We start from the raw sequence: 27,184 nt of genomic DNA on the forward strand, positions 1-27,184 counted from the left end.
GTAAAGTTTTTCTTTTTTTTTTGCTTAAGACGTACGTCCGCGTAACTGAATAGAAAGCTTTAGAAATAAAGGCGCGCGATCAAGGAAGATTCATGGCGGCAAGTTCATTGTGCGAAACTTTCAAGCTTCCTAAATTTATGAGACGTTGACCGTCTGCTTTTTACGTCTGTATTTTAGGTTCGCCTTACTAATTTATAGGGTGTAGTGACGACCCATAAGAAGCATTTAAAGCTGCATGTTCTGCCGATGTGTGGTTCTCTTGGGACGCATCCCGATTTCGTGATTTCTACAAGAGGAAAACGTTAAAGGCATGGCTTCCTTACCTAGCGACTACGTACCACGGTATACGCAACATTACCTCACAAAGGTTGCTCTCGTGATTTTTGTCACGGCGCTTCCGGTAACTGCTAACGTAAGTTGTTTTACTCGTACATACTTGACTACAATAATGTATGCTTAACATAGATTGCACGCACCATGATGACGAATCGGCGATGGTGCCGGGTACTCAATGACTAACTGTTTTGTAGTTTCCGGAACTATGCGTTATTTGAAAGAAACGTTGTCATTCAGGTGATCTTGTTTTAGATAACCGGCATGATATCCGGATTCATAGGTCGGTGCGTTGTTTTTCCTCCGCAGGAAGGTTTAGTTTTTGAGAAGGCATGGCGTCAAGCGTTATCAATCAGGCCCTTAGTATAGCTTAGAAATTGAAATCTGCACGCTTCAATATTTACGGTTGTCTTTAGCTTTGTCCGTGAAAGCTTGTAGCCGAGATTAGAGCACTATATATTGTGAATACCTTTATATTGCAATTCAAATGACGTACTTCCTACCGCGAAGAATAACACAACCGCAATGGTTACATTTAAAAAGGATAATAAAATGACATAGCCAACTATTACCCCTTCTTGTTTTACCTGCAATATCGAATAGATTCAATATCACTGCTATTGAGAATCGAATGCTTAGAAACATATAATTTGTGGACGCAATCTGTCTCAACTTACCAGAAGATTCGAAGTATTAGCTCAAGTGTTCGAAAAATAGCCAATCCTACAAAACCTTACACACCAGAAATATCAGAGGGATGTTTAAAATATCTTAAATCTACTTTTTTCAAATTGACATTACAACATTTTATTTCGCGTTGACGGAATTCATACAACGTGTTTTTGCTTCATAAGTCGCCGACTAGAAGCCAATTTTTCTTGAGTTTACCCATCCGAAATGAGACTAATACAAAGTGGTTTTCCACCAGGCCGCTTATCAGGGCCATTTATGAAATTATGAGAACCCTATGCAGAATATGATATGGAGTACCCATTGTACATTACAGGGAGTATACATGTTGCACGCAGACTTTGCCGGCCTAAATATCAGTGCCTGTTTAGCACATGAGCTCGTCGTCAGTAATCTTTGGATATATGACTTTATCCTTACGCTTGTACGTGTGCGAAACCGGCAATTTTGAAAAAAAAAGTTTAGTTTTGTGAACTCTTGGTGTCTTTCAGAATCTGTCACTGTTGGCACAGGTGCGCAACGCTCCTTGTTGCGTGTACATAACGCAGTGAAAATTTACTTTGAATGCTAAGCAGTTATCGGCGAATTTAAAGCTATAATAAACAATGCGAGGAGGGGAAAGCTGGCTTACCGGAAGTGACTACAAAGGACAATTTTAATTTACCCCTGTGTCAGAACGCGCACGATAAGAAACTCTTTCATGTTCAAGGGGGGGGGGCAAAATAGAATGATTCGTTGCTGAACTGTAAGAACCAGCATCTGGGAATGTCACATTTACTTGCAGACAGTTTTAGCTGAGTGGATACTTAATGGGTTTATCTGAAAGGATACTGAGTGGTTTATGCTGCGAATGCGTGATTTCAGTTTTTCTTCATTTGAAAGGTATTGACAGTTTGCATAGCAATTGCAGAACAGAAGCTTTCACGACTCTAGCTGATGGTAACATACCAAAGTCATAACCGCAAACCGCGCGACTTGTAACCGGATAATCGGCCCTGTTCACAATCGCTGGGAACAGGGTGTTACAGCGTGTCACCGTACAGTGCGCTATAAGAGGGGCGTATAGTCTGAGTTTTGTGACAACGTTAAAAATAAATGTCTTGGCGAAATACAGTGCCTGATAGATTTATTTGGAATAAATAGAAAAATGCTGACAACTATTGAAACACCGGATTTTCCACGGTAAATGTTTCTATGGTTGAATTGTCATAACCGGAGATGGTATGAACGTGGTGCCGTAATGGAGCACCTCTTGCAAATGTGTATGAACAGCATATATATAAAGAACACAAGCAAAACGGCATGCTATGCAGATTCTGCTGTCAGAAAGAAGTCAACAGGCTAAGAAAAATATGCAGGTTGGACGCCTTATTTTCTTCTTTTGCACCATGAGAACGGGAGGCTTTCGATGTGGTCGCTGGACCTTGATGCCTTACGTTGTTTGCTGCATAGCGCTGACGCACTCTTGCGGCTTTCCACTTCTTCGCTTCATCTGAGAGCTGCTCAAAGCACATGTCAGGAATGCAGGCTAATTCACTGTCCCAGGCAAGTTCGCTGTACTAAAAGGATTCCTGAGGCGAGCAGTGCGAAAATGAGAATAGATACAACTGCAGAAGGAAGTCAAACCCAGCGCTGTTCATCTCAAGAGTAGAATACCATCTCGCCCGGCTAACCATCCTGCTAAAAGGATGTTTACCAGGCTTAAACATGGTGCGTGCATCCTCTCGAAGCTCAGCTTTGCTGCACCTAGTTAGAACAACTTATAAGAGCATGTCGCCCTTTCTTTGGTAAGTGGGCCGCGTTTCACGGATGGTCACTCTTCTGCTATATTCGAGGCCAGGTGACTTCGATTATAGAACCTAATTACAACGTCATCGCTGTTTTTTACCCAGTGATCAAACGATGCTTGGAAGCACTACTTAGAAGCTTGGAGTATATTTTATCGGTACTCTGGCGTTTTCGGGCTGTTTTCAGTGGGAATAGCATTCTTGGAATTGTCATACCAGTTTTTTTCCCAGCTATGGAGCTATCCCACCAAAAGTTGAGGTTCGATCTCTGAGATGGTGCAGCTTCAAGATATGGGTCGATCGCAGACTACTCCCTAAAACCTCGTCATATAATGTTGCCCCACACATATTTTTAAAGCGCACCGATCTGTCAAGAGAATGCTGAATTATACTTGAGGGATTTTTTGATTTACTTTATTTTCTTTGATTGAGCCGTTGGTATGCGCCACTGGTGGTTTGACCCTTTTTTATCCAATCATTCAAGATGGCCGGTGGTTATGTTACGCTGTGACACAGGACGCGCATAATTACGAAATGTTGCTTGATACGTGTTGCAATTTCCTGTGCATACTCTTACCATTACACTCTCCCCTCAACAAACAGCATACACCGTTTTCGTTCTTGTGACGTCATTGTATATATATATATATACATATATATATATATATATATATATATATATATATATATATATATATATATATATACATCTGACACTGTGCATCCGCCTGACTTGGCGCTTGCATTTCGACATAGCTTGTGAACGATGCAATTCATGAACAGAAAAACTACATGGGAATATAGTTGTGACCTTCGGGGTGAATAAACATAAACATTCTACGAGGTTAAACATTGGATGTTCTCAAAGTAAACAAAATTGTACGCATCGTCATTAGTTGAGAATCATTTGATTAAGCCCTCTAATTAACCACCAGGCAAGAATTATGTAGATACAACGCACCTACTAGAAGTTACGTGAAGCAAAGCGGTTACTGGCACATATACTTGGTCAGCAGACAAGGACTATTTAAGCCAGTTCGCTGGTACTTTTGTTCGGCACACATGTAACCTTTGCGTGTATGTATGTCCACAAATATATTTACCGAGATAGTCAGCGATGCAACACTCAGCAGTCAGGCAGCCGTGCCCAACCAACACGACCTAGACAGCACAAGGCTTCTTCCCTCCGATCGATGTCGTCATTTACCTGGCCCGACTGCTGTAGAATCTAATTGGATGCTCCCGAGTAGGCAACAGTGATTTTGACGTCACCGCTTTCATCATGCCAGCCTTCTCAATGGAAATTTCGGGCCAGGTAGTGTGACCTCAAGGATCGGAGTAAACAGGCCTTGTGCTATCTAGGTGGCGTTGGCCCAACCCGGAAAACCAGGCAATGAAATCCTCGCTTTATTGAGAAGTCATTGAATACAATCGCCCGTTCCTGTAAGAGGTCCGGTGCTTTAGGCAATACTGTTAGCCAAAATTATATGCCCAGGTTTAAGGTCGGGGTTCGTTTATTTAATTACTAGAGCATAGGTCCCGCGTTGAAGCTAATTATGTAGAATGCTGCTATCCAATGGGACCGTTATTTCTCTCTCCGCAGAAAATGGACACTAATTTGAAACAAGCAGGTGAGTGAGACCTTTATTCTTTAATAGTGATCTCACAACGCGATCGAAATAGGCAGTTTTGTTTAACGGCAAATATGATCAAGCAGAGAATGAATAATATTTCTGCGTCCGCTGCAGCGAGGTGATGAAAATAATGATGATGATTTGGGATTTTTTAAAGTGAGAATTACGCATAGTAAATTTTCTGCAACTCCAGCGCCAATATAACCAGGCTTACGAGTTCAGGAGGGTGACGTAAGCCTTTCAAATACCACCTACATAGCCTTTTCGTTTCAGGTGTTCTTTGTGTCATGCTCAGTGGAGAAGTCCTTCATTATGGGAACTCACATAAACATCATAAAGATAAAAAGAGAAGCGGGCTAGCAATTGTTTCTTGTTAAGGTCACATTTCCACGCACTTTAAAAGGAGGTAAAGAAAATCCCGGCAGGATCAAACTTAGTTGACGTCTTTGCAAGCAATATATAACCTGTTGCGCATTACGATAAGAGACGCACTGCAGTCTTTCATGACCGCAATCCTCGGCCACCATGGTTGACCTTGTAGAGACAGCGGTACCGTTAATCAGCGTTAAAACGTGTTCAATCGTAAGACATATGACGTCCCTGACCCGGCACGAACGTGCCACAGCGCAACAGTAGGAGGCGATGCGTGCCGCAAATTTCTTATCGTTGCCAACGAGGAGGCATCGTGAGAAATCAAGCATCGGAAATTTTTTTATCGATCTATTTAAGCCGTTTCTTATGGAAACTAGTGACATATAGTGCCCCTAGAGAGGGAAGAGCCCAAGAAAGTTATCGCTTGAGAAAAAGAGAATGTGACATCATAACATATCCCACGCACAGCACCAGCACCACAGATCAGAGTGCAGTTCCGTGGTTGAGATAAATTCTAGTACAACTTTGGGAGCACGACAACGAGTTAAAGCGCGACCTTACGCAAACAATAAATCATTGAGTGCAGTTCGAGCAATATTAAGTTGGTGGAAGATCCTCCGCCGCACGCACCAACAACTGTTGAACGTTGGGCATTTCAACAGCAGGTGCTCAAGCGTTTCACTGCAGTGTCCACAAGTGGGGCACGAAGGACTCGGGGCACGTTTTTGACGGTGAAGGCCGCGTGCTACATCAACGCACCCAATGAGTAACTTTCGCAGTAGGGACCTGTTGCGGTGGGTTGGAAGCGCGGACAGCGATTGGTGTAGAGCAGGCTCCACGTTCATCCGGGTGCGAGCGCTGTAAGTGGTGGCATATAAGGCATTCGAGCGTCGTCCAACTTTCATGAGATGTTATGGGTCAAGCCTCCAGAGTATCAGCTGCCTCGTTTTCTGAGATACCAATGTACGGCAGTGCTCACTGAAACATCAGCGTTGTTCCTTCAGATGAGAGTCGATGGGCGGCCTTGGAAACTTAACGTAAAAGAAGGGAGTTGACGCTGGGCAAGCGGCTCAGAGCCACGCAGGAGTCACTTAAGATCCCAGCCTTTGGGAATTTAGGATGTGAGACAATATACTTCAGCGCCATACTGAAGCTTAAATGTGCGCAAGACATCTTGGGCAAGCAGAGCATTTGATTGTTCGTAGCGTGGGAACATTGTTCGAAGAGCCACTTGATGATCTTTCTTCAGATGATCCATCACTCGATATGAAAAATTCAACAAAGGCAAAGCAATTGAACGCAACATTTGCCATTGTCAGTGCTCTTACATTAGAATCAAGAACTTAGAACCTAGACGCAGAACTCGGCGGCTTTGTCTGTTTCATAGGCTCTATAACTCGCCGCTCGGCAACTCTATCATTCGTCGAGCTTAGTGCACATCATTCCGCGAAGGTAATTTGAAAGCCATTACTTACCCGCTTCACGACCACACTTCAGTCAACCTTAGTTATCTTTTCGTTCGTATCTCGATGGGGTGGAATAACCTCCCACCTGACGGCGCTCACTTCAATCCGGCTCACTTCAAGCGCATAATTGAAGACTGTGTTTGGCTCAAGCCTACCCCTCGCGTAATACCTCTTCGATGCGGTATTTGAGGCGCTCAATAAAATAAATAAATCAATATTTGTTGTTATGTTTTTAAGGGCAGTTTTTTGCCTCTTCCCACCCCTTTCCGGGCGCTGGCTGCTGTATTTAGCAGCTGGCCAGTCTTGGATATAGTGCAGACCGGCACTGGATTCATTCATTCGTAGGGTTTAACATTACCAGATAGGTTTGGAGCTACGAGACGGCGTTTTGGAGGGCTCCGAAATAATTTTGCCAACCTGGGGCTGTTTAGCGTGCACCTAAATCTGAGGAAACAAAACGAATTACACGGGCGTTCTTGCATTTCACCTTATCTAATAATCAGAATTAATTAGGAAATTTTCACTAACTAGTGCGTCATTTAGCCTGTCTCGCGCGTCCTGTAGCGTCCGCCACCACTAACATAACGGCTCATGAGAAGCCATACTTCTATCTCGAAAAAGCTACTATACTTAGTATTCAGATACGTTATATGACTATTGCAGGTTGTGGCGAATTGGGGTCAAATGGAAGGATATACAACGGCAAGCCAACCTCCAACGAGAAGATGCCGTGGATAGTAAGTGAAATTTCTGTTCTTTATTATCGTTCTTATTCGTGAGATTTATACCCAGTGCACGCACTTGCATAGAAGGTTAGGGCAGGAAAACATGCCTTGAGGCAAAAGATAAAGAAATAGCAAAATAAGCTGGGAACGATGGGGGCTCGTCGTGTTTGCTGTTAATGCAAATGACAAATACTGAAGGAAACAGTGTACTACGGAATGATGGCAATGTAGCTGGCAAATTAGTTCTGCGGAATCCCTCAAGGTGGATGAAAGTTCACGAAAGGAAAAAAAATTGTTCTCCATGCGACTGTAGCGCGAAGCTATATACAATTGAAACATATACAGACTTCTGAGAAAGAAATCTTCGCAGCTGAATAAAAATTCGCCTTGGTCTGAGGTTCGAACCCGGGACCAACAGCTAGTCGGGCGGTCGCTCTACCATTTGAGCTATCCGGGAGGCTAGCAGACCGCAGGGAGATGGCAAATTAATTGAAACCTCGAAGAACTAGGGCACTGACCATGACACATCAGTTACACGGGGTCACGCAATAGAAAAGCTCATGAAAGGGGAGAAAATTGTCATTTACCTGACTGTAGCACGAAGGTACAAAGGAAACCAACACAGGTTGCTCAGTGACCTGCGAGCTTCGTCCTCCAGTCTGGTGGATGCTATTTTTTCCCCTTCGTAGCCACTTAGCTGCATTAAAATTGTGAAATTCACAAAAAGCTCTGTATAACAAACTCATATAGTTATTTACATTGCGTCTGGATTAAATGAACCCCTTACAACGGCCTCCGTAACCGCCTGACTAGCCTGGCGTTATTTAGGTATTCATTCACACTTTTCACCTGACCTACCATGGCTTTCGACGTACCATGAACCAAAATACAGTAAAGAAAGAAGAAAGGATGGAAAATCTCGGTATTAAGTGTCGCATAATACCCTCCTTATACCCCTTGTGCATTAAATTGCACTTTGCTTGCAATACTTCTTCATAAATGTCTCCGAAGGAACCACGTTAAATATTCGCACCGGATATGAAGTCAGATGCACGCATTGGTGTACGGAAGTGACTTAGTGAAGTTCTTGCCATCGAATTTCAAGAAAACTGCCGTGAATGTGATCTAGACTGTTCTGATTTGATGTTCTGTTCTGTGATCTGAGTGTTCTGATCTGTTCTGATCTAGACTGTCGTTACGGAAGGCGTAACACTCCCATCGAATGCATTGCCAGTGCTGCGATAACGACGTAAACATCGAGGATGCAGGCTGAACATGCCAACCCGTCACAAAATGTGACATAATAATGTCTGTTTAAGCAAGGAAAGGTGTTTTTTAACAAAAAGAAAAGTAAACGAAAAACGCGGAGGTGGTTGCTTGGTCGACTTTCATAGAGATGTTAGTTTCAGCATCTAACCACTATGTTTAGACAAAGTAGTGTTTGCATTGTAAATATGCCACAAGGCAATGCCTAAGACACTCACGAATTTGCTCGGCCATAAGTCCCCTCGAAAAGCCTCAACGAAGCAAATATCGAGGTGAATATTTAAGAAATGTATTAATTTACTGCTAAAAACAACATTAATTTTCTCGATTATAGGGCACAATTTTCGAAAAAATTTCACCAAAATGTGACGTGCACGTTAGAAGAAAGGACCAAACCAACATTGCACCAGTCAGAGCCGAAATTCGCCTCCCTTCGCTCCTCCTACCTCCTAATCTCAAATTCAAATTTCCAATCTCGAATTTCGAGCTTCTCCTCATTGGGGTGCCACATGTTTATCATGGCCTTAAAACATCGCTGTCTTCTAATGTAATCCAGACGTTAGGCCATCGTTTTACAGAGAAGTTGCTGTCGAACGCTGTGGTCGCATTGTGCATCGGCGTTGTCTTTTTTGTGTGCTGTGGCCAAATCTTTGCCTCGACTCTTGGTTTTTGGACCACTGGTGCTGTAGGTGACCTGCTGTCGAACGACACCTCTTCAGCGGAAATCGGACCTGTCATCTTAAGTTCATCGTCGATTATTCGATACACCCGAATCCCCACGCCCCTGCCGCGCAACGCCGGCAGTGTGCGTCGGCGGTAGCAGCTGCAGCAGCCATGAATCAAGACGGCGTCGTCGACAGCGTGGACCTGACTCCGGAAGAGATCTTCGATTGGCGCGAGAAACTTATTTACTCCGACACCAACAAGCTTTCGCCCACCTCGCCCAGCACCCTCAAAACTCCACCGCAAGTAAGCCACATTCTGCCTCGTCCTCCTCCACTTCCAGCTGCAGAATACAAAATAATTCTTCATGTACACGGTGGAGTCAACTGCGCCAGCATACATCCAGTCTCTCTCCGCGACATCGTCATCAAGTCGACTGTTCTCTCCACGGCTGCAGCATCGCTAGATCGACTCCGGGCCAACGAGATTAACAACACAGTCATCATAAGCATTCCCTGCATGGACAGGGCTGATCGCTATTTGAAGATCACCACCATCACCATCATCGGCAAGAGCTACGAAGTCTCCACGCACGTGGCAGACCCCAAAAATTCGTGTAGGGGTATCATCATGCTGCCGGCCTCTCTGGTAGAAGGGAACGTGTTGGCTCAGAATCGAATGTCGAATCCAGCAATCAACATCCTAGCTGCTCGAAGAATGGGCTCTACAGACTCCATCCTGGTCACTTTCGAAGGCTCAAAGGTCCCCTTCTACATTGACTACCTCAGCACAGACCTCCGCTGCCGACCATATCGTCAACAAGTGAAGGCGTGTACTTAGTGCCGGCAGCTTGGCCATCGCGAAGGCGCCTGCCCCAATGTGACTATATGTCTCTGCCCAAAATGGGGCACGCCAGATCCTCATCAGGAGCACAGCTTCTCCCACTTGCATTATATGCAACGGAAACTCGAGGCTGGTTCCTCAGAGTGCAAATTCGTTATAAACCTCGGACATTGCCCCTGGCACCTCCACAGTCGAAATTGACACTTCTGGCCAGGAACACTGAACAGGCCCCCAATCAAGGCACTGGACAAGAGAAGCCTCCGCTAACTCCACGCAACGAGGAGAGACCACCCATCAACCATAGAAAGGTGAGCTGGGGAGGAGTAGTCTCCCACAATAGCAGCTCCTCACAAGATGCTGTTAGCTCTCTCATCAAATACTTGCTAAACCAGAACGAAATGCTTAAAAACGAAATCAAGCAGCTCAAAGCAATGCTCCACCCCCCCCCCCCCCCTCAACATCACTGACACTCCTGCTGCTACTTCCAAACCACTGCCACAAACGCTTGCACCCCCACTCAAACGTCCACCGATAATAATATTTGGGGTTTTACGTGCCAAAACCACTTTCTGATTATGAGGCACGCCGTAGTGGAGGACTCCGGAAATTTTTTGACCACCTGGGGTTCTTTAACGTGCACCTAAATCTAAGCACACGGGTTTTTTCGCATTTCGCCCCCATCGAAATGCGGCCGCCGTGGCCGGGATGCGTCCGCCGATCCTCCGACAGAACAAATTAACACTCTTGCATCCACTGCTACGACGGAAGCCGCAACTCCAACGCTGCCTTCATCACACACGCAGCCCCCACCCGCAAAAAGGAAGAGTACCGACATAAGAGACACCGAGAACACCGTTGAAAACGCCATATTTGTCCTCACTGACCGCATGGACATCCTGAAAAACAAACTTGTGCCCCTTGAAAATAGGCTACGGAGCAAGCTCGATGCATTTATTTGTGAGACATCTGCACAGTTTTTCCGGTTCCAAGAGCTAATCGACAGCTGGGGAAGACCCTCCGCGACGTCACAAGTTGCCATTCTTCAAAACGAGAATAATGATGAAGCCAGCCCATAGTCTAGTCATCTAGCAGTGGAACATTGGAACTGCGGGAGAGGGGGGGGGGGTTCCGCAAGAAGCGCGCATGTCTAACACTATTTCTACAGAGTCTTAACGAGCTGCCTGACATTATAGCCTTGCAGGGCAGGAAACACACGGGAAAGTCACGCTACCTGAATAAAACACGATTCAAGACCCTCGCATAGAGAAGCCCAACACTGCCATACTTGCAAGACGACATCTTTCCGTTAAATGGGACACATTCAGCAGTACTGAAATCCCTCACGATTTTATCAAAATTCTACCTCAAGGCGAGAAACAGCCCAAGCTATGTGTGTTGAATGTTTATAGCCCTCCCAATGCTCGACAACACTGCTTTGAGCACATGTTTGCTCAGGCCAAAGCTAACGCCAATAAACAGCCGCTATTCGTAACGGGCGACTTCAATGCCCCCATCGAATGTGGGGCCATTCCGCATCCACTCCTACGGGAAGAGCTCTATGGCAGTACATAAAAAATGAAAGTTTCAAAATCTACGATGACTTTACTCGTCCTCCTCGGCTAGGAAATAGCGTCAGTGGAGATATATCCCCCGACCTCACCCTAACTCCCGGCATCACTCAGGCGACGTGGCAAAACCTCCAAAACGACTTAGGAAGCGACCATTACATCTTCGAACTCCATGTAGATTTTAAGCAGAGAGCGCTAGCCACGAAACCACTAAGGCTTACCAATTTGACGGAATTAAGAAAATCTCGCAGCAACAGTAACGAAGAAACAATTACCGACATTGAGCAACGGGCGAACGCCTTGCAGGCGGACGTAGAGGCCCATACCACCATTCTTCCGCTAGACGCACCTTTGGCTACAATTGATTCCAAGCTCCTACACATGTGGGAAGCGAAGTAAGCTTTACTTAGGAAATGGCTAACAGCACGGTACAATCACAAACTCCGAATCAGAATCGCCAAATTAGACTCTCAGATACAACAATACGCTATAACATTGGCGGCAGAGCAATGGACTCAGGTTTGCGAAGGAGCGCATGGTAATCCATACGCAAGTATGGCAAGGTATGGCATGGCAATCCGTACGCAAACTCACTGAGTATTACAACCACTGTCTCGAAGACGGGGAGATACCCCAACAATGGAAAGCATCCAAAGTGATCTTCATTCCAAAGGCGATTAAGCCAATTCACACTGATAACTTCCGTCCAATTTCTCTCACTTCATGCGTAGGGAAGGTCTTGGAGCACGTAATCCACCTTCGCCTCTCCAAATACATCGACCATACTCCCTTGTTCCCTTAGGAAATGACTGGCTTTCAGAAATCTCTTTCTTGTCAGGATGTCATGCCAACGCTCAAAGAAGACATTATCGAACCGAGCGACGCACGTTACACACAAGCGTTGATCGGCCTCGACCTCAAGGGCGCCTTCAATAAAGTGTCCCACTCGGCCATACTACGCGAAGTTAGCAGTAGAAAGTGCGGGGAGCGAATCTATCGCTATATACGCAGCTTCCTCGCGGAGCGCACTGCGACCCTACGATTAGGCAGCGAACAATCTGGCCAAATAAGTTTAGGAAGCACTGGCGCACCTCAAGGGGCAGTACTTTCCCCCCTTTTCTTCAATTTGGCTATGCGACCTTTAGCTTACACTCTCACGAAGATTCCTGCCCTCCGATTCACATTATACGCGGACGATATTACGCTGTGGATGACCGGAGGTTCTGACGGGCACATCCAAGACACCCTCCAAGCAGCAATTGATCAGGTCGGACAAATAGTTCACGAGTTGAATCTCAGGTGCTCCCCTACCAAATCACAGCTTCTCCTTCTGCGCCTCACGAGACGCTTCAGGACTTCACCCCGAATATCCAACTCACGATTCAAGTCCACCCTATACCCCAAGTCGACAGGATAAGTGTCCTAGGATTACACCTCCAAAGCAACCTAGCAGATCAGCATAATTTCAAGCCCTACAAACAACTGTAGATAATACGCTCCGCCTGATAGGTAGGATCTCCAACAAACACGGAGGGCTTCGAGAGAAGGAGCTAATTTAGGTAATCGATAGTATTGTCTTAAGCAAAATCACCTTCGCACTACCATATCTCTCACTCTCTAGGCAGGAAGAGGATATTGCGAATTGGTTGATCCGCAAGATACACAAAGCCGCTCTTGGTGTTGCAATTATAGGATCCACACAAAGGGTGATGGCCACGCGACACTAAACACCCTTCAAGAATTAACCGAAGCACATCTATCATCGCAATACCACAGACTCCCCACCACTGAAGCTGGGCGTGAGACCCTGAGACAAGTTCGCCATGCACCACCATTTAACGAGAGCAAACGACATCAACTTCCTCGGAACATACACGGCCGTTACCACATCCAGTCCCTACCCAGAAACATGCACCCCGAATTCCACGTCAAACGCCGCAAACTTCGAGCCAAGGCGCTACAACGCAGCTATAGACAGGCTGAAGGAGTCTACTATGTGGACGCTGCAGCTTACACCTCTGAACATCGTTATGCTCTAGCGGTCGTAGACAACCGGGGCAGCACTGTTCAGCATCAGTCAAGACCGCCTCGGCAGGTGACGCGGAAGAGGCCGCCATTGCACTCGCATCGGGGCTACCCGATTGCGACGTCATTAGTGACTCTAAGACTGCTATCCGGAACTTCAGTAACGGCTACATTAACAACCTCGCGCACTCTCTTCATGTCGCTTACTCACCAGAAAATGACATCGCTCTCGTATGGACTCCAGCACATCAAGGACTCCACGGCAACGAAATGGTTCATGGCGCTGCGCGAGAATTCACGGATCGAGTGGCCGCAAATATGGGCCTAAGTCTAGAACCCAACGACTCCCAACAACACATCAATAAAGACACACTCGTCATATTCCATGAAATTTGCACACATGACAGACACCAACGCCTAATGTATCCACCTCTCTATGTGCCTAGAACGCGAGAGAGAGAAATACTGTGGCGTCAACTACAAACTTGCACTTTTCTTACCCCGCGCACTTTGCACATATTATTTCCCGCCACATACCCGACACCCAAGTGCCGCTTTTGCCCGGTCCAGATACCAGATCTCTCCCATATCTTGTGGCAGTTCCCCATCAAAACTACCCCCCCGCACGCTCAAACCATTAATTAGTAGCGAGGAGCTGTGGGAGACTGCCTGCGCAGCTCCGAGCTCACCCTACAGGACTGAGTCCTGAGGTGGGCTGATGAAGTAGCGGAGGCCTACCACGACTGGTAGATGGATGTCTAGCCACATAATGTGGTGACGGACGCCTACTGGTACTGGAGCACTCACACCTTCCACTCTCCCGCCGGCCCCTTCCCTCTCTTAAGAAGGGGAAAAAAGTTCATCCTTTCATTCATCATATTTTTTTTACTTTTGGCCGTGGGAAGTCCGGTGAGTGTTAGAATAAAGTTATAACTGTATACACGAGCGATCAACAACGGTACAATAAATAACTGGCAGTGGCTTAGCTCGGCTGTGCAGGATATACCTAGCGAAACCTAAGACATAGCATCGTTAGCCTTGGTTAATCTTGATTGCAAGTCCAGGTTAGCTTGGTTGTCTGCCTATGTTGCGGCGTTAAGCCAATCGTTCGGCGCGCTGTTGGTCTGTTTCCTGGGCGATTCGTTTCCTCTTCATCTTGTTCCTGTGTCGATTCCAGGCCTCCTCCTGCTTATAAGGATTGTAGCCGTCCATACTGCCGCCTAAACTGTGGTTGCGGCGCTCGCGAGCTCTCCTTTTCAATCCTCCGGCATGTTATCAGGCATGCGACGCAGCTGGCGAAGCAAGCGGAGGCGAGCGCAACGACGAGGAAGGCGGTGTGATGTCATACCAAACGGCGGGTCGGAAAGGCGCGGCGCTGCGCAGCGGTGCTACAAGTGGCGCATGCGCAGTAGTGACAAGGAAGCGAGTGAGAGAGAAATATCCGCTGCGAGGGGCGCGTTGTGACGTCATGTGCCTCATCGGTGCACCGCCACAGCAAAATCGCAAGTTCGCGGCCGGTAAAGCTTTCTTTAAAACTGGAGCCGACAGTTTGACAAGGTGACTTGTCTTTGTCAGAGCAACAGCCACTTAGACAAGAGGTATATGTCATGCTTATGATCGGTGGTCGGCAAAACATAAGGTGACTGGCGTTTTGCCACTAAATATGGCTTGCTGAAACACATTAAACCCTTTATTCATATTGCTTCCAAATTTGCGATGTAAGGGTAACTACCAATGTTATTTGAAATAAAAAGTTTTTACTAAAGTGATTACAGAACGAAAGCTGGTTCCACAGTCTTGAGCAATGTTAGCACTCATGCAGGGTACATACGTAGATTTTTCTATTCGCTGATGAATTCCATGACAAATCAAATTGCTGCTTTTTTGATAGCTCTATGCGTTTCATTTGTGTTGCCTCTAACATCACGTGTGTTCAGGTCGGTAGATTCAGAATTTTTTCTTATCGTCGTCTGATTTACAACGCATAGATAAATCACGAAATCTTCTTGTCCGAGTCGCTAAATCATCTAGGCAGAATGAACGGAAGGGACTCAAGCTCACTCAGAAAATATATTGTTTTACTTAGCAATCACTCGTACTGGGACACACCAAAATATTATTCAGCTCGTGCTCATTCATACTGAGACTCACCAGACTTTTACTAAACTCGCTCAGGCTGAGGCTCGCTAAGACTAGAGTACCACAATGAAACTCAGACAGGCCCGCTTAAACTCACGAACTTTCACTCGGGCGCACTGAGATTGACCTAATTACCGATAAATTCATCCTAACAGAAACATGGGATGAGACTCCTTTGAATCCCATGGAGTCGCCCACTGCCTCATTTGAATAAACTCACAGGCTTATAACTCACGCGAATTATCAGCTTGCTAAAATGATCGCTGAAGCAGAGCTCTCTTCAAAATCACGTTCACACTGACGTTTACAGACATGCACTGCCACGCATCGACTTGCCCCGCCTTTTGCCCACACTCACGCGTAGTCTTTCTCGCTCATATTAACGTCCATTCACACTCGCCGGTGCTCACTAATTATCAAACAAGGGTGTCGAACTAAAAAGAAAAATATCCGAGGACACCTAAGCACTTCGTATGAGTAGTGAATGCAAAAACATTCATTTCCAATTGAAGGGCGCTGATGCCCTCCCCCCTCACACAGCACCTGTCGAGCTATAGCGCCATAGTAGATGTTCCCTTTCGAACGCTCTGGCAGGTTCTGCTCCGTCGAGGAGTGTTGAGAGTGAGAGCGAGGATGACGTGGCGTCGAGGCGATCCCCTCTCCCCTCAAGCCACACTTGGCCCGCGAGAGCAGTAGCAGGTGTTCCCTTTCGGCCACTCAGCTCTGTCGAGCCGCGCTAGTGACGTGGCGTCGTAGCCAATGACAATGACACTTCAACTGCCGTTTCATGGCTACAGAGGACAGATGCCGGCTTTCTCTCTCATTGGGCCGTTTAACACTTTCGCGCAAAATAACACCGGGGAAGTTCGCGTTCAGTGCGCTCTAATTTATTTTCGGTTCAGTTCTGTGCCGTAGAAATTATATATATATGTATATATAACGTAAATCGGTTCAGCGCAGTACAGCTTATCTATCTTCACGGCGCGACGTTCCCAAATGCAAGCGGAAGTTTTTGAATGATTGAACGGTTCCTTTTCTGTAGATACACACAGAAAAACGAAGCGAAGCTAAAGGCCATTCAGCCTGACAGGATTTCGCTACGAGGCGACACGACCTAAGTGGCATCGGAGCACACAAGAAGGAAATTAAGGAAACAGTGCTGTTCAATGCACCATGACAGAAATAAAAGTAGGAGCAAAAATATATAAACATACACAATAGAAAAGTATATTGGCAACATCTCTGTGTGCGACACATACATACAAAATAAAAGTAATAATAGAAAAAAAATGAAAAAAAAACAGGCTTATAAGCCAGAAGATCTGAGCACTTGGAAACATTATATACATGATTTGCATGAGTATAAACAGAAGCCAATTATTATTATTATTATTATTATTATTATTATTATTAGATATGGAAACATACAAACACACAAAGGATACAGGGAGGGAGCAAGCTGACAACTGCCATGGAGAAGGGCACAACGCCTGCCCACTCTTTTGGGAGGAAGGAATGAAAAGAGGAGGAGAGAAAGATAGGAAACAAAGGAATGGGGAAAAATAGGGTAATAAATGACAGAGACACGGACAGAAGAAAGTAGGAACACGGAAAAAATGTTTTTAATTAAACGAGAGGCCTAATCAGTTTTCTGTCTAAAGGTTAGCAAGACTCTATGGGCCTGGTCGCGTTGAGCAGCACTCCCTCTCGTAAACAAGCAATCGTCAAGGGTCGTACACTCGAGTCCAATCAGTACATATTCCTTAATTAATAGTGGACGTTGTGTGACGAATGTCGTACACTCTAATATAAAGTGTTACAAGTGTCTCACAGGAGCCACAGGACGTACACGACGGACTGTCCACACATCCTTGAATATTCAAGCGTTCGCGTAACAATACTGAACCAATCCTTAATTTCCCTAACAGTGCTCTGGCACTAATGATGCAAGCCACGACCACGAACACGGGGAGGGCATGAGCCATATGCAACACGGTGGTCTGGGTACTGCTTTAGGAGGTACCGGCGGCTTAACATACGGGCGTTGTCAATCATACAAGAAATTTCTGGGCAGTCACTCGCGTTGTGAGCATAAGTTGGAGCGAGGCAATCAGCCTCTTGTTGTGCCATACTACGAGCACCACGTGGCCACCACGTGGCGACCACGAGGGCGACTGGAGCTGCCATACTACATGCACCACGTGGCTACAGCGAGGCGACGGGAGCTCTCACTTCTCCGCGGTGAATCAAGAATTCGACACGGGAGGCGACTTCAAGAAGCGCCCAGCCATCTCCGCCACGAATCAAGAATTCCACGCGGTCGACGTCATCACCCTGCCCCGCCTGGTTCCTGCTGACGAGAACTCGCTCAAACTGGTTCCTGCGGACGAGGGGTCGCCGAAGGGATTTAAGCGAGAATCGGCCCATTGTGTGAGGAGAGGGTAGCTTCCAGCCGCCCAGTCGGTCTGATGCGCTCTTACTGCTACCTGCACGCTATCATCCAGTATTTGTAAATATTGTACAAAGTTTTTCGTTTCTTCTTCGTCTGCGGAAAGAGTCCGCCTTTCGTCATCCACCCCGAAGTCACAACACTCTACATTTCCAGCAATACTCGCGCTTATCGAGGCGAGAAGCATGGCGCGCCGCTGCCTGGGACCGCTGAGAATTGTTCACTAGATTGGCGCACACCCCACTGGCCCATACTAAGCGTATCCATCTGGGAGCTTGCTAAAGCGTTGGCGTAAAAGACGTTAATTAAAAAGGCGGCCCGTACCCAGTGCCCTTGTGGCACAGCCTGCTAAAGCGTCGGGTTGTTGTCCTTGAGGACTCTTGGTGACGTGAGTTCGACACCACCCAGCGTCGGATAAATTTGAGGATCTTTCTGGCCGTTGTACGTAGAGCGGCACATTCCCATTGGCACATGCCTAGCAATGCAAGTTGGCGTGAAACACGTCAGCCACATACTGGTACATATCCAGTGATCCAAGTCGGCATCAAAGATGTTCATTGAAGAGAACGCACAGATCGAGTGGCACATGCCCGGTGCTCTGAGGTGGCGTCAAAGTGTCCTATTGAACAGCGGCAACAGACCAGTCACGCGTCTACATGACCTATGTAGGCGTGAAAGTGGTTCCTTGAAGAGCGGCACATATGTGCGCATTACCACATATTCAGTTACCCAAGCTGATCCGACGGCTGGCTTTCAACCGTGTTCCCTCAACACAACAGTACGATACGCTACCAATTTTGCCATGAACTACTTGTAACCTAGATAGGTGGGAAAGCGGTTAGCGAAAAACATACGCAGCCCCGGGAAGTACGTGAATTACGTTCGAAATGACAATGCATTAAAATCCAAAAAGTAAAGTAACACTAATAAATTAGTGAATGCTCACTCGATTATATAAGCTTTTGCTCACACTCTGTGACAGGCTCGCCAAGATTGCAGCGTGAGAGAAGTAGTACGTGCGTGAATTCAGCGTGAGAACACCAAAGTAACAAGATGCCCAACCTAAGTATAGTACACGAAAGCAATGCTGAAAATCCGAAAACACTGAATGACTCTGGTCTGGCTCGCCTCACAGCATCGAAAGATAGCACTGGACACCGAGCATTTCAAGGTCCGCCGTTGTCTCATATGTGGAACATGATTGCCAACTCGAATACAAATTTACTCAAGTCTAGATGCGCATGCAGCACGGCAAATGAGCACCCGCTGTATCGACATCGACGGCAGTCGCAGTGTAAGCGAGTGCCCCATCCGCACTAGGCAACAACCCCCAAGTCATGTTTGAGCAGAATGCGGGTGTTGTACGGAACAGGAAGAATAACAAATAACTCAATAGATACCACTCGGGCATTGGGCGTTGATATCGCCTGCTTCTCGCGACGCCTGCGGAGCCGTATGTCCTGGGCTTGTGTGACCTTCATCCCAAAGCGGTAGGGGAAAGCGAAAGCTACGCTCTAATGGCACGGAATGCTTCACCCTCTCCTGCGAAGCTTCCCACATTTCCCTTCTAAACTGCCTATATCGAGCAGCAGAGGCGCGAAGAGAGGACACAGCTTTAGGAGGGAAATGGGAAGCACGGGACATAGACGAGGTGCAAGTATGGCGCCGTACATCTAGACTGAACGGCGGTGGTGCTTGATTTGCCCGCGGTGCGACGGCTTCGGACTGACACTATGCAGGGGCGTATGTGTCGAATGTGCGTGAGCGCGTGAGGGAAAGAGGGAGTGCGATTACCTTGAGGATGTAACGTAGATCCAAGTGTAGCGCTGCCAACAACGCAGCGCGCACGTGATTCCATGCGCATCGCTTTGTAAAACATTTCAGGTTGCCGTAGTCCCCACATTTCTGGCAATGTCTTTATTTTTGAGAAATTGACTTTACGTGGGAAAAAAAATCAGAACTCACTCAGATTCACTCAAAAATTTAACTGTTGCTTAATGCTTTTACTCAGCCGGGTTCACTAGGGGTCAGACTCACCAGAATTCTTCTCAGCGGCACTCACTAAGCCCAGAACTCACAGGTCAGTTTGAGTCTGAGTGAGTCGACTCATGAGTGAGTTTTGCCGACCGACGCTCTAAACAAATAGAGGATGTCCGAAAACACATACGATGCGTCAGTATTTCTTAAACTAAGCTACATGTACTTCTACAATCCTGTAAATTAGTTAATCGCAAAAATTAGAGAATAACAAACACTTGACGCCAAGAAGAAAAGGCAAGCCGGCGGTTAACCGTGGTCACGCTCGATTTTCTACCCTACTCGTGAGGAGATAAGAAGCTGAGAAGGAGAGCCGGTGTGCGCACGCCCACACATGAATGCTCACACACGTACAGTCACAAGCGGTCGACAACCCAATCGTATTTAAGACGTGAATTAACGTCTTGTTGGCCTCTTGAATGCGCACCAGATTGCTTCAGCCAAGGTCACACGATACTTAGCTTCCGAGAAAGGTCCGTAGTCTGAAAGGTTACATGTACGCAGAGCACGTCGTTTACAGTGGAAACGTGGACAATGGACACCGAATTTGCTGTATATTTGCGTCACACCCGCAAGAATGGCATGTGGCGCTATTAGTTGCTAGGACATGTGCCCGGAACTGTATACTTAAGATTAGGAGAGAACAGTGATGCTGGGCAGGTCGTGCAAATGATCCTTGCTCAGTCTCACACCATTTCACTAACAAGCATATGTTGTAGATCATTAGAAGATACCATATAGCCCACCATCAAAATATTTCTAAGAAAACGCGACTTCTTCTTTAGCAATAAGCATGGTGTTCTTCGTGATAGTTCCTGGGAAACTCAACTTTTCGAACTGGTAACTGATCTCCACGAGGCCGTTAATGGTGCAATAAATTAAAATAATGCTATGTTCATTCACTTTCGAAAAACATTTGTGATTACGCACATTCGATTAATAATGGAGGTAATAAAACAGTGCAATTAAAAAAACAGTACAATTATAAATGGATTGTTAATTTTTTAACAACCGAGGCCAATCAGTCTATGTGGAATAGTACTCGTCTTCCCTTTCGCATGTAAAATCTGGTGTAGGGCAGGGCTGGGGCCTGGGTGCAACCTCATTTCTAATCTATATAATAACGACACAGGAAAGAGTATCTTCTATTATGACGTTATTCGCAAGCCACTGTATTAGATGCCGGTGAAATAGTAACACCGAAAATAATTCATTACATTTAGACCTCGACAAGCTCGCATTTTGGTGTCGCCAGTGGCCAATGGAAATTAACATTTCTTAAGCTAACGCCATGACGTTCACGAGAGCACATAACCCAGGAGAGAGCTGCCAATTGAAGGAATGCATGTCGAAATGGAATCCACACCTAAGTATCTCGGAGTTCATTTATCGCTTGATTTTCCTTGGAACAAGGAAGCTAATACCAAAACCAGTAAGGCATCTGAAACATTCGGCTTCATGAAACCCAACATGGCCAACTCTACTATTTAACTATTAGCATAAACTGCGCTTCTTCGGTCTAAGGTAGAATACGCCTCCACCATTTCGAATCCGCATCAAACCTATCTGGTCGATAAACCAAAACTAATACACAATAAAGCAACAAGATTTATCCTGAAAAAATACTCCCGCAACTACAGCGTTACAGACATCAAGGAGTCACTTTCATTGGCCTCACTTGATAATCGCTCATAGCAATGATGCTTTTGTACCATTTCCATGCGCTTTATTAAAGTGATTCCTGTTCCCCGAATCTCACATCGTTGCAGTACCTTGTATTTTTCAGCGTTTTGATCACCCGTTCAAAGTAAAATCAGTTTTATTTTGGCGCACTAATCTGTATCGTCATTCACAGCTTCATTTGGCAATGTAGCATTTCAATAAATTATCAAGGGGCATTGTATCTGTCACTAATCCCGATGCTTTGGTTAACGGGTCCAAAGCTTTGCCCAAATCCTAAATGTGTGATTATGCCAGTGTTCAGTGTTTAGATGCACATGTCTTCTTTTCTGTGTGTAATTATGCCACTGCACCTAACTAATGTTCGTTTTTGGCACGTTAGTTATTGTAACTGACTCACCCCTCCAACGTAATTCCCGGATAGGCCTTCAGGCTATATTAATAAATAATTGTGAATAAATAGAGGTCATGATCGGTAGCTTATCAAAGTCGCAGAACGGAGGTCGAGAGAATGAATACGCTGCGCAAGGCAGTCGAGAATGAAGCGGCATGTTGAGAAGACGAAGTTTGGTGCAGCACGATGTGTTCCGCTGACCCAAGACCAGAGTAACCGGAGTCGCTTGGGCAGGCCTTGGTAATGCCGTGGGGGCACAAACAATCTGAGCGTGAGGACGTCTGTAAAGCACAAGGCACGCCGCACCGCTGACCTCGCAGTCTTCCAGATTGCCTTCGATTCGGACGGAGCCTGTTAGACGGAACCTGTAGTCGTTTGGCGCGCCAGATACCGCAGAACTTGTCACAGATTTTCGGTGGCCCGTTTCATGTTCAGTCGCTGTTTTACGGTGGCACGCCCTAGCTTAACACTAAAGCATGCTCGAAAAATGATTTGCCTTTGTTTGGTATTACGCGAAAAAAATAATGCATGTCGCCCTTTTTCTTCCGTAGGTTCAAATTAAGGGCATACTTGATCTTTGGACGGCTCGTATATCCTCATGTGGCGGGAGCATCATTACAAGGAACCTTATTCTGACTGCGGCGCACTGCTTGTTTGATAAGTGAGTCCTCTAAAATGCTTTGCACTTGATAGAAACAGCAACTGGGTCGAGTTAGTAGGTTAACGTCTTCGATAACTAAGTACAAACAGACTATGCGAACAAAGAATCAGGGAACACGATCGCGGATTCATGACTAAATGTTTAAATACGGAGACGAGATTATGCGGAACACTAATTAAATCACGTGGTACATTCCAGATTTGCAAGGTGCATCAGCAAATTATGCCGCCTATAAATTTTACTTCTTAGTTATGCAAGCTGATAAAAATCTCCACTGCATCGCGGTTTATTTATTTCTTGTTCTTTCTTTAAATTTCGGAACAAAATTTTAGTTTGATCAAACGTGGTTCGGTTCCGAAATAAAAAGGCAAATAGACTTTCAGGTAGCCGAGGCATACAATATGTACAAACATTCTACCTCACGTGTATGTCAAGCTTCTAAACCACGTGCTTGTGCTTTATTTTCTCGCACCTATATTTTTCGCACTGGATTCCTTGGTCGTTTATGCTTAGTTTCGCGATATGGACATGCCACTGAGCCTCCTGACTGTTTACTTTCGTCGACTAGCAATCACAGAAATCCTAGAAAAGTGACCCTAGCACAAAAAGCAAGCATAGAAAACAGTCATAGGAAAGGAAGCATAGAAGCGTTTGCTTGCTCTCTTGATCTCGTATACCTTGTGGCAATGACAGTATTATCGAGATCAGCTTTCTTTGCCGTCTTCAGATGTTTTGAGCGTCGGCCTGCCTGCCTGCCTGCCTCCCTCCGGCTCTCGTCATGCCGTTGTCGTCGCACCTTCGTCGTCAAGCAATCGTAATGCATTCGTTGTCACACCATCATCGTGCAGCGTTCGTGGTCCTTCCGTTGTCGTCACTCCGGCTTCATGACTAAACTCTCGTAATGCCGTCGTCAGCATGCCATCGTCATCATGCGTACGTCGTCATACAGCCTTCGTGATACACCGTCGTCCCACCATCGGCGAAATACACTCGTAGTCATTGTACTGTCCTCATAACGTTGCCATCTTCGCCATAGCGACGTCGTCATACAATCGTAATCATGTATTCGTTGTCATAGCGTCGTTGCGGTGCCGTCGCGGTTTTTCCGCCGTCGTCACTCTAACTTCATCATCCGATTCTTGTCACACAGTCATCGCCATACTATTGTCAGTCCGCCGTCTTCATTATACCGCCTTAACCATTCCATCAACTTCATTGCTTCTTCGTCATTCCATCATCGTCACTGCATCGATGTCATCCCATTATGCTCATAGGCCACCTTGGCAAGCAAGTGTAGTAGCAGAATGGGACGATACCGCAGACAGTGTACGTCGCATGTCGCCGAAGCAACGAAAGTCTCAGTATGATCACTGCAGATTTTGAAAAAGCTTGACCTCAGCAATACAGTGAGCCGCTACATTGCTCCAATGCTAATCGCATTACCGTCGAGAGTTATCGTGCGGTTGTTTTGCCTTGTGTTTTTTCTTTGAGATATAGTTTATAACTGCGCAATTCTGTTGAAAACAAGGGTAGCAGCCAGGTCATGGCATCTTTAGGGACAGCAAAGATGCAGCTGTTCTGCATGTGACCTATTTGGCAAGACCAAAGCCACGGTCAAGAAAATCCGAGAGAGTTCGCAAAAAACAAAAGAGCTTTGTTTTAAAACCGCGGTGTCTGTCTAACACACTGGTGGACACCTTAACCACGGTTTTGGGGCAAAGTATAGAAAAGTAAAATAATAAAAATAGAGGTAAGTACGGCACGTGGCCAGTTCGACAAGAGGTAATGTAACGGATGGAAAGCGTTATACATTTTTCCCAGCAGCGAGATTTGCAGTGAGTCTAGTGGTCATGTGGACGTCGACGCGGGCGGTAAGGTCGATGCCCCACAGGAAGTCTAGTAGACCTTGGGTGGGGCTGCTGCGCCTTGAGCGCGTGGCGCCGAAGGGAACAAGAGGTCCTGAAGGTTCGCCATCCGGAAATAGAAGTGTTGGTATGCAGATACCATGCGGCTACTTTTGGCGTTGTGACATGAACATTACAGAAAAAAATCTGAAACCAGGGCCTCGTTTTCCAGAAAAATGAAGGAATCTGAAGGCGGTCGTTCGATGCTGACGGAAGATTCATTCTCCGGTGTCTGCACATCTGATCCTCAGCACAAGTATGAACGAGTGGTCTTTCCGCGAAATAAATGTCCGACACTGGTAAGCTGGGTTCGAGAAAAAGACGTGCGCTCTCCTACCCCAGCGCGCACTCGGTCACGTGACCAACAACACTGGGCGCGCGAGATGGTGCTCCCATGAAGCCACCAGTCTTTTCGGCGCACCCTCCGAAGCTTCCCTTGCACCCTAGGCCTACGGCGCGAGGGAGTATAGTAATCGTTGATGAAATTTCTGTTGTTGTGTGTGAGCGACATAAACGTCAGCGTCGTTTTTTAAAGGACTCTGGTAACGCGCGGGTGTATAACTTCACCGTTGTTATAGGTTTGAATTTTTATTTTAAGGTTGGGGCCGATGGTTTTCGGTGACGGCAGGATTTGCATGCAGTGAGACGCGTTGATTTAGTTCCCCTAGCGCATGTCCTGTGCAGACAGGATGAACGTTAGTGGCTGGATCCCCCGTGTGCGCTGAAGGTGGCAGTGTTCCGAGTTTTATCTTAAGCGTGCATGGAAGTTGTTAAGAGTTGACCCGTTTTTATAAAAGTCCTCCTGAGTGCTTAAGTTACGCAAGTTTAGTTTAGCGGTTCCCTTAAAGCCTGTCCTGAGTGGAGGAAACGTGTGCGTGATGTGCAAGCATGCGTTGTGAATTGTGACCAAAATATTGGCGATACTTTGGCCATGCATCCGCAGAGTCGACAAGTCTATTCAGTGGCACCAGTACGTGCGATAAGTAGTCCACTGTGATCGAGTATGAACAGGCTATTCATAAAGTTAGGCCGTCAAAGTGATTTGAAGCGTTAGTTACTTAGAGCCTTTGGCTTAGTTCTACGTATACAATTGGTATAGTGTAGCGCGACAGTTGGGCTTCGTCAGGCTCAGAGGAACGTGACCGCTCTCCCTGGTGGCACAAAATTTTGAGGTCGAAAGTTTCAGTTCCTTGTTGAGCAGATCGTATTAAAATTGTAATGTGAAGCCCGGTGGTTTAACAGCTGATTCCGACCGCTTGCGGGCTGGGTGGTACTGCGTTGCCGGGATCGACTCTTCCGTGCCGCTTGTTGCGAGATGGTTGGAAGCATTCCGAGTTTGCAGTTGTTGCAGAAGGCCGAGCGTTCTTCTTGGTCACCAGCCATTCTCATCCTGCCCACGCTGGCCAGTCAACATTTTCCGGGCTGCGGAGGATATATTAAGTTTGGCGTACTCGTTGAAGAGCGGAGGCCGGGATCAGTGTGTTACCGACGTCAAACATCATACCTCGGAGTCGATGTGGACACTGAGATGCTGAAATATTTGGCTTTCTTACCAGAAGGTGCGTCTTTCAGTGACGGCAAATCGGAAGACTTCGGCCTGGGAACGAAACGTCGGAGATGGCAGGACCTGGAGTGACTTTGCCGTCTCGCGATCTTAGGCCATGGACCTCTCCCCGGTCGTCATTGAAACACTGGGTCTGGTATGCTGACTTCCCCCCTTCCAGGATCAGCTTGGAGCCGGCGCATGTGCTTTGTGTCATCCTTCTCCTCTTCGGAGGCGGTGTCCTGTGTCATTACGAGCCACCGGACTTGTTGAGTGAGACACGATCCGGTTAGCCAGCGAGTGATCTAGTGGAGCGTGCTCGCCCAGAACGACGTAGTAGCTATGACGCGTAGCTTCTGCGTGCTACGATGTACGGCGCTCCGTGTTCCTGTGAGTGCGAGTATGACTTTTCTCTGTAAATAAGTTTGCCTCACCTATGTAAACAACCCACCCTCCCCCTGTGCCGTTTCTCCATCCTCTCGCCCTCGTACTCAACAATAAAAAGCAACCATCGTTAGGAAGGCTCGGACGAAGGCATCGGCCCGCAAAGCCTCCCTCTGGACCCCGGTAGCGTAGGCCATGGCAAGCCGCTTGGAGATGTACGGACGGCGCAGGCTAGAGAGCGACTCCCGGCGTAACGCCAGACACGGAAATCTGCGACCCCAAATCCTACAGACCACAACCCAGTCATGCCATCTATGTTTACATTAGCAGGGAAACCAGATGTGGACAACAGAAAGCCACAAAACGAGAAGCAGGAGGAAACGGTAATCTTTCAGCCGCAAGTTCTTCATTATTGCAAAAAAGAGAGGTAAATATTTAGGAAGAAAAGAAGGAATAAATTGTATGTTTTGTTTTACGCTGCGTAATCTGCAGATGTTCACCTTGGTGGACTACATCCTGACGCACAGGAACAGAAGTGCGCTTCAGTTCCGTAGCTCTGGCTGCGCTGCCACAGAAAGCTGTAGCCGGGTGTAGGTAGGTTGCTGTTTCGCCTCGCTTTTA

At 46.6% G+C, this 27,184-nt stretch overlaps 1 protein-coding gene across 1 annotated transcript; it reads left to right on the plus strand.

Annotated features, from left to right (window-relative positions):
* The first annotated feature begins 249 nt into the window (after window positions 1-249).
* Window positions 250-26,472, plus strand: LOC142563293 (serine protease 7-like). Its single transcript, XM_075673847.1, has 5 exons — window positions 250-412; window positions 4,414-4,441; window positions 6,946-7,019; window positions 22,623-22,732; window positions 26,361-26,472. The coding sequence occupies exons 1-5, from the start codon at window positions 311-313 to the stop codon at window positions 26,470-26,472; spliced, it is 426 nt and encodes a 141-aa protein (XP_075529962.1). The 5' UTR covers window positions 250-310.
* The last annotated feature ends 712 nt before the right edge of the window (window positions 26,473-27,184 follow it).

Source organism: Dermacentor variabilis, chromosome 11 (assembly GCF_050947875.1).
Source record: "Dermacentor variabilis isolate Ectoservices chromosome 11, ASM5094787v1, whole genome shotgun sequence".
Taxonomy (NCBI): domain Eukaryota; kingdom Metazoa; phylum Arthropoda; class Arachnida; order Ixodida; family Ixodidae; genus Dermacentor; species Dermacentor variabilis.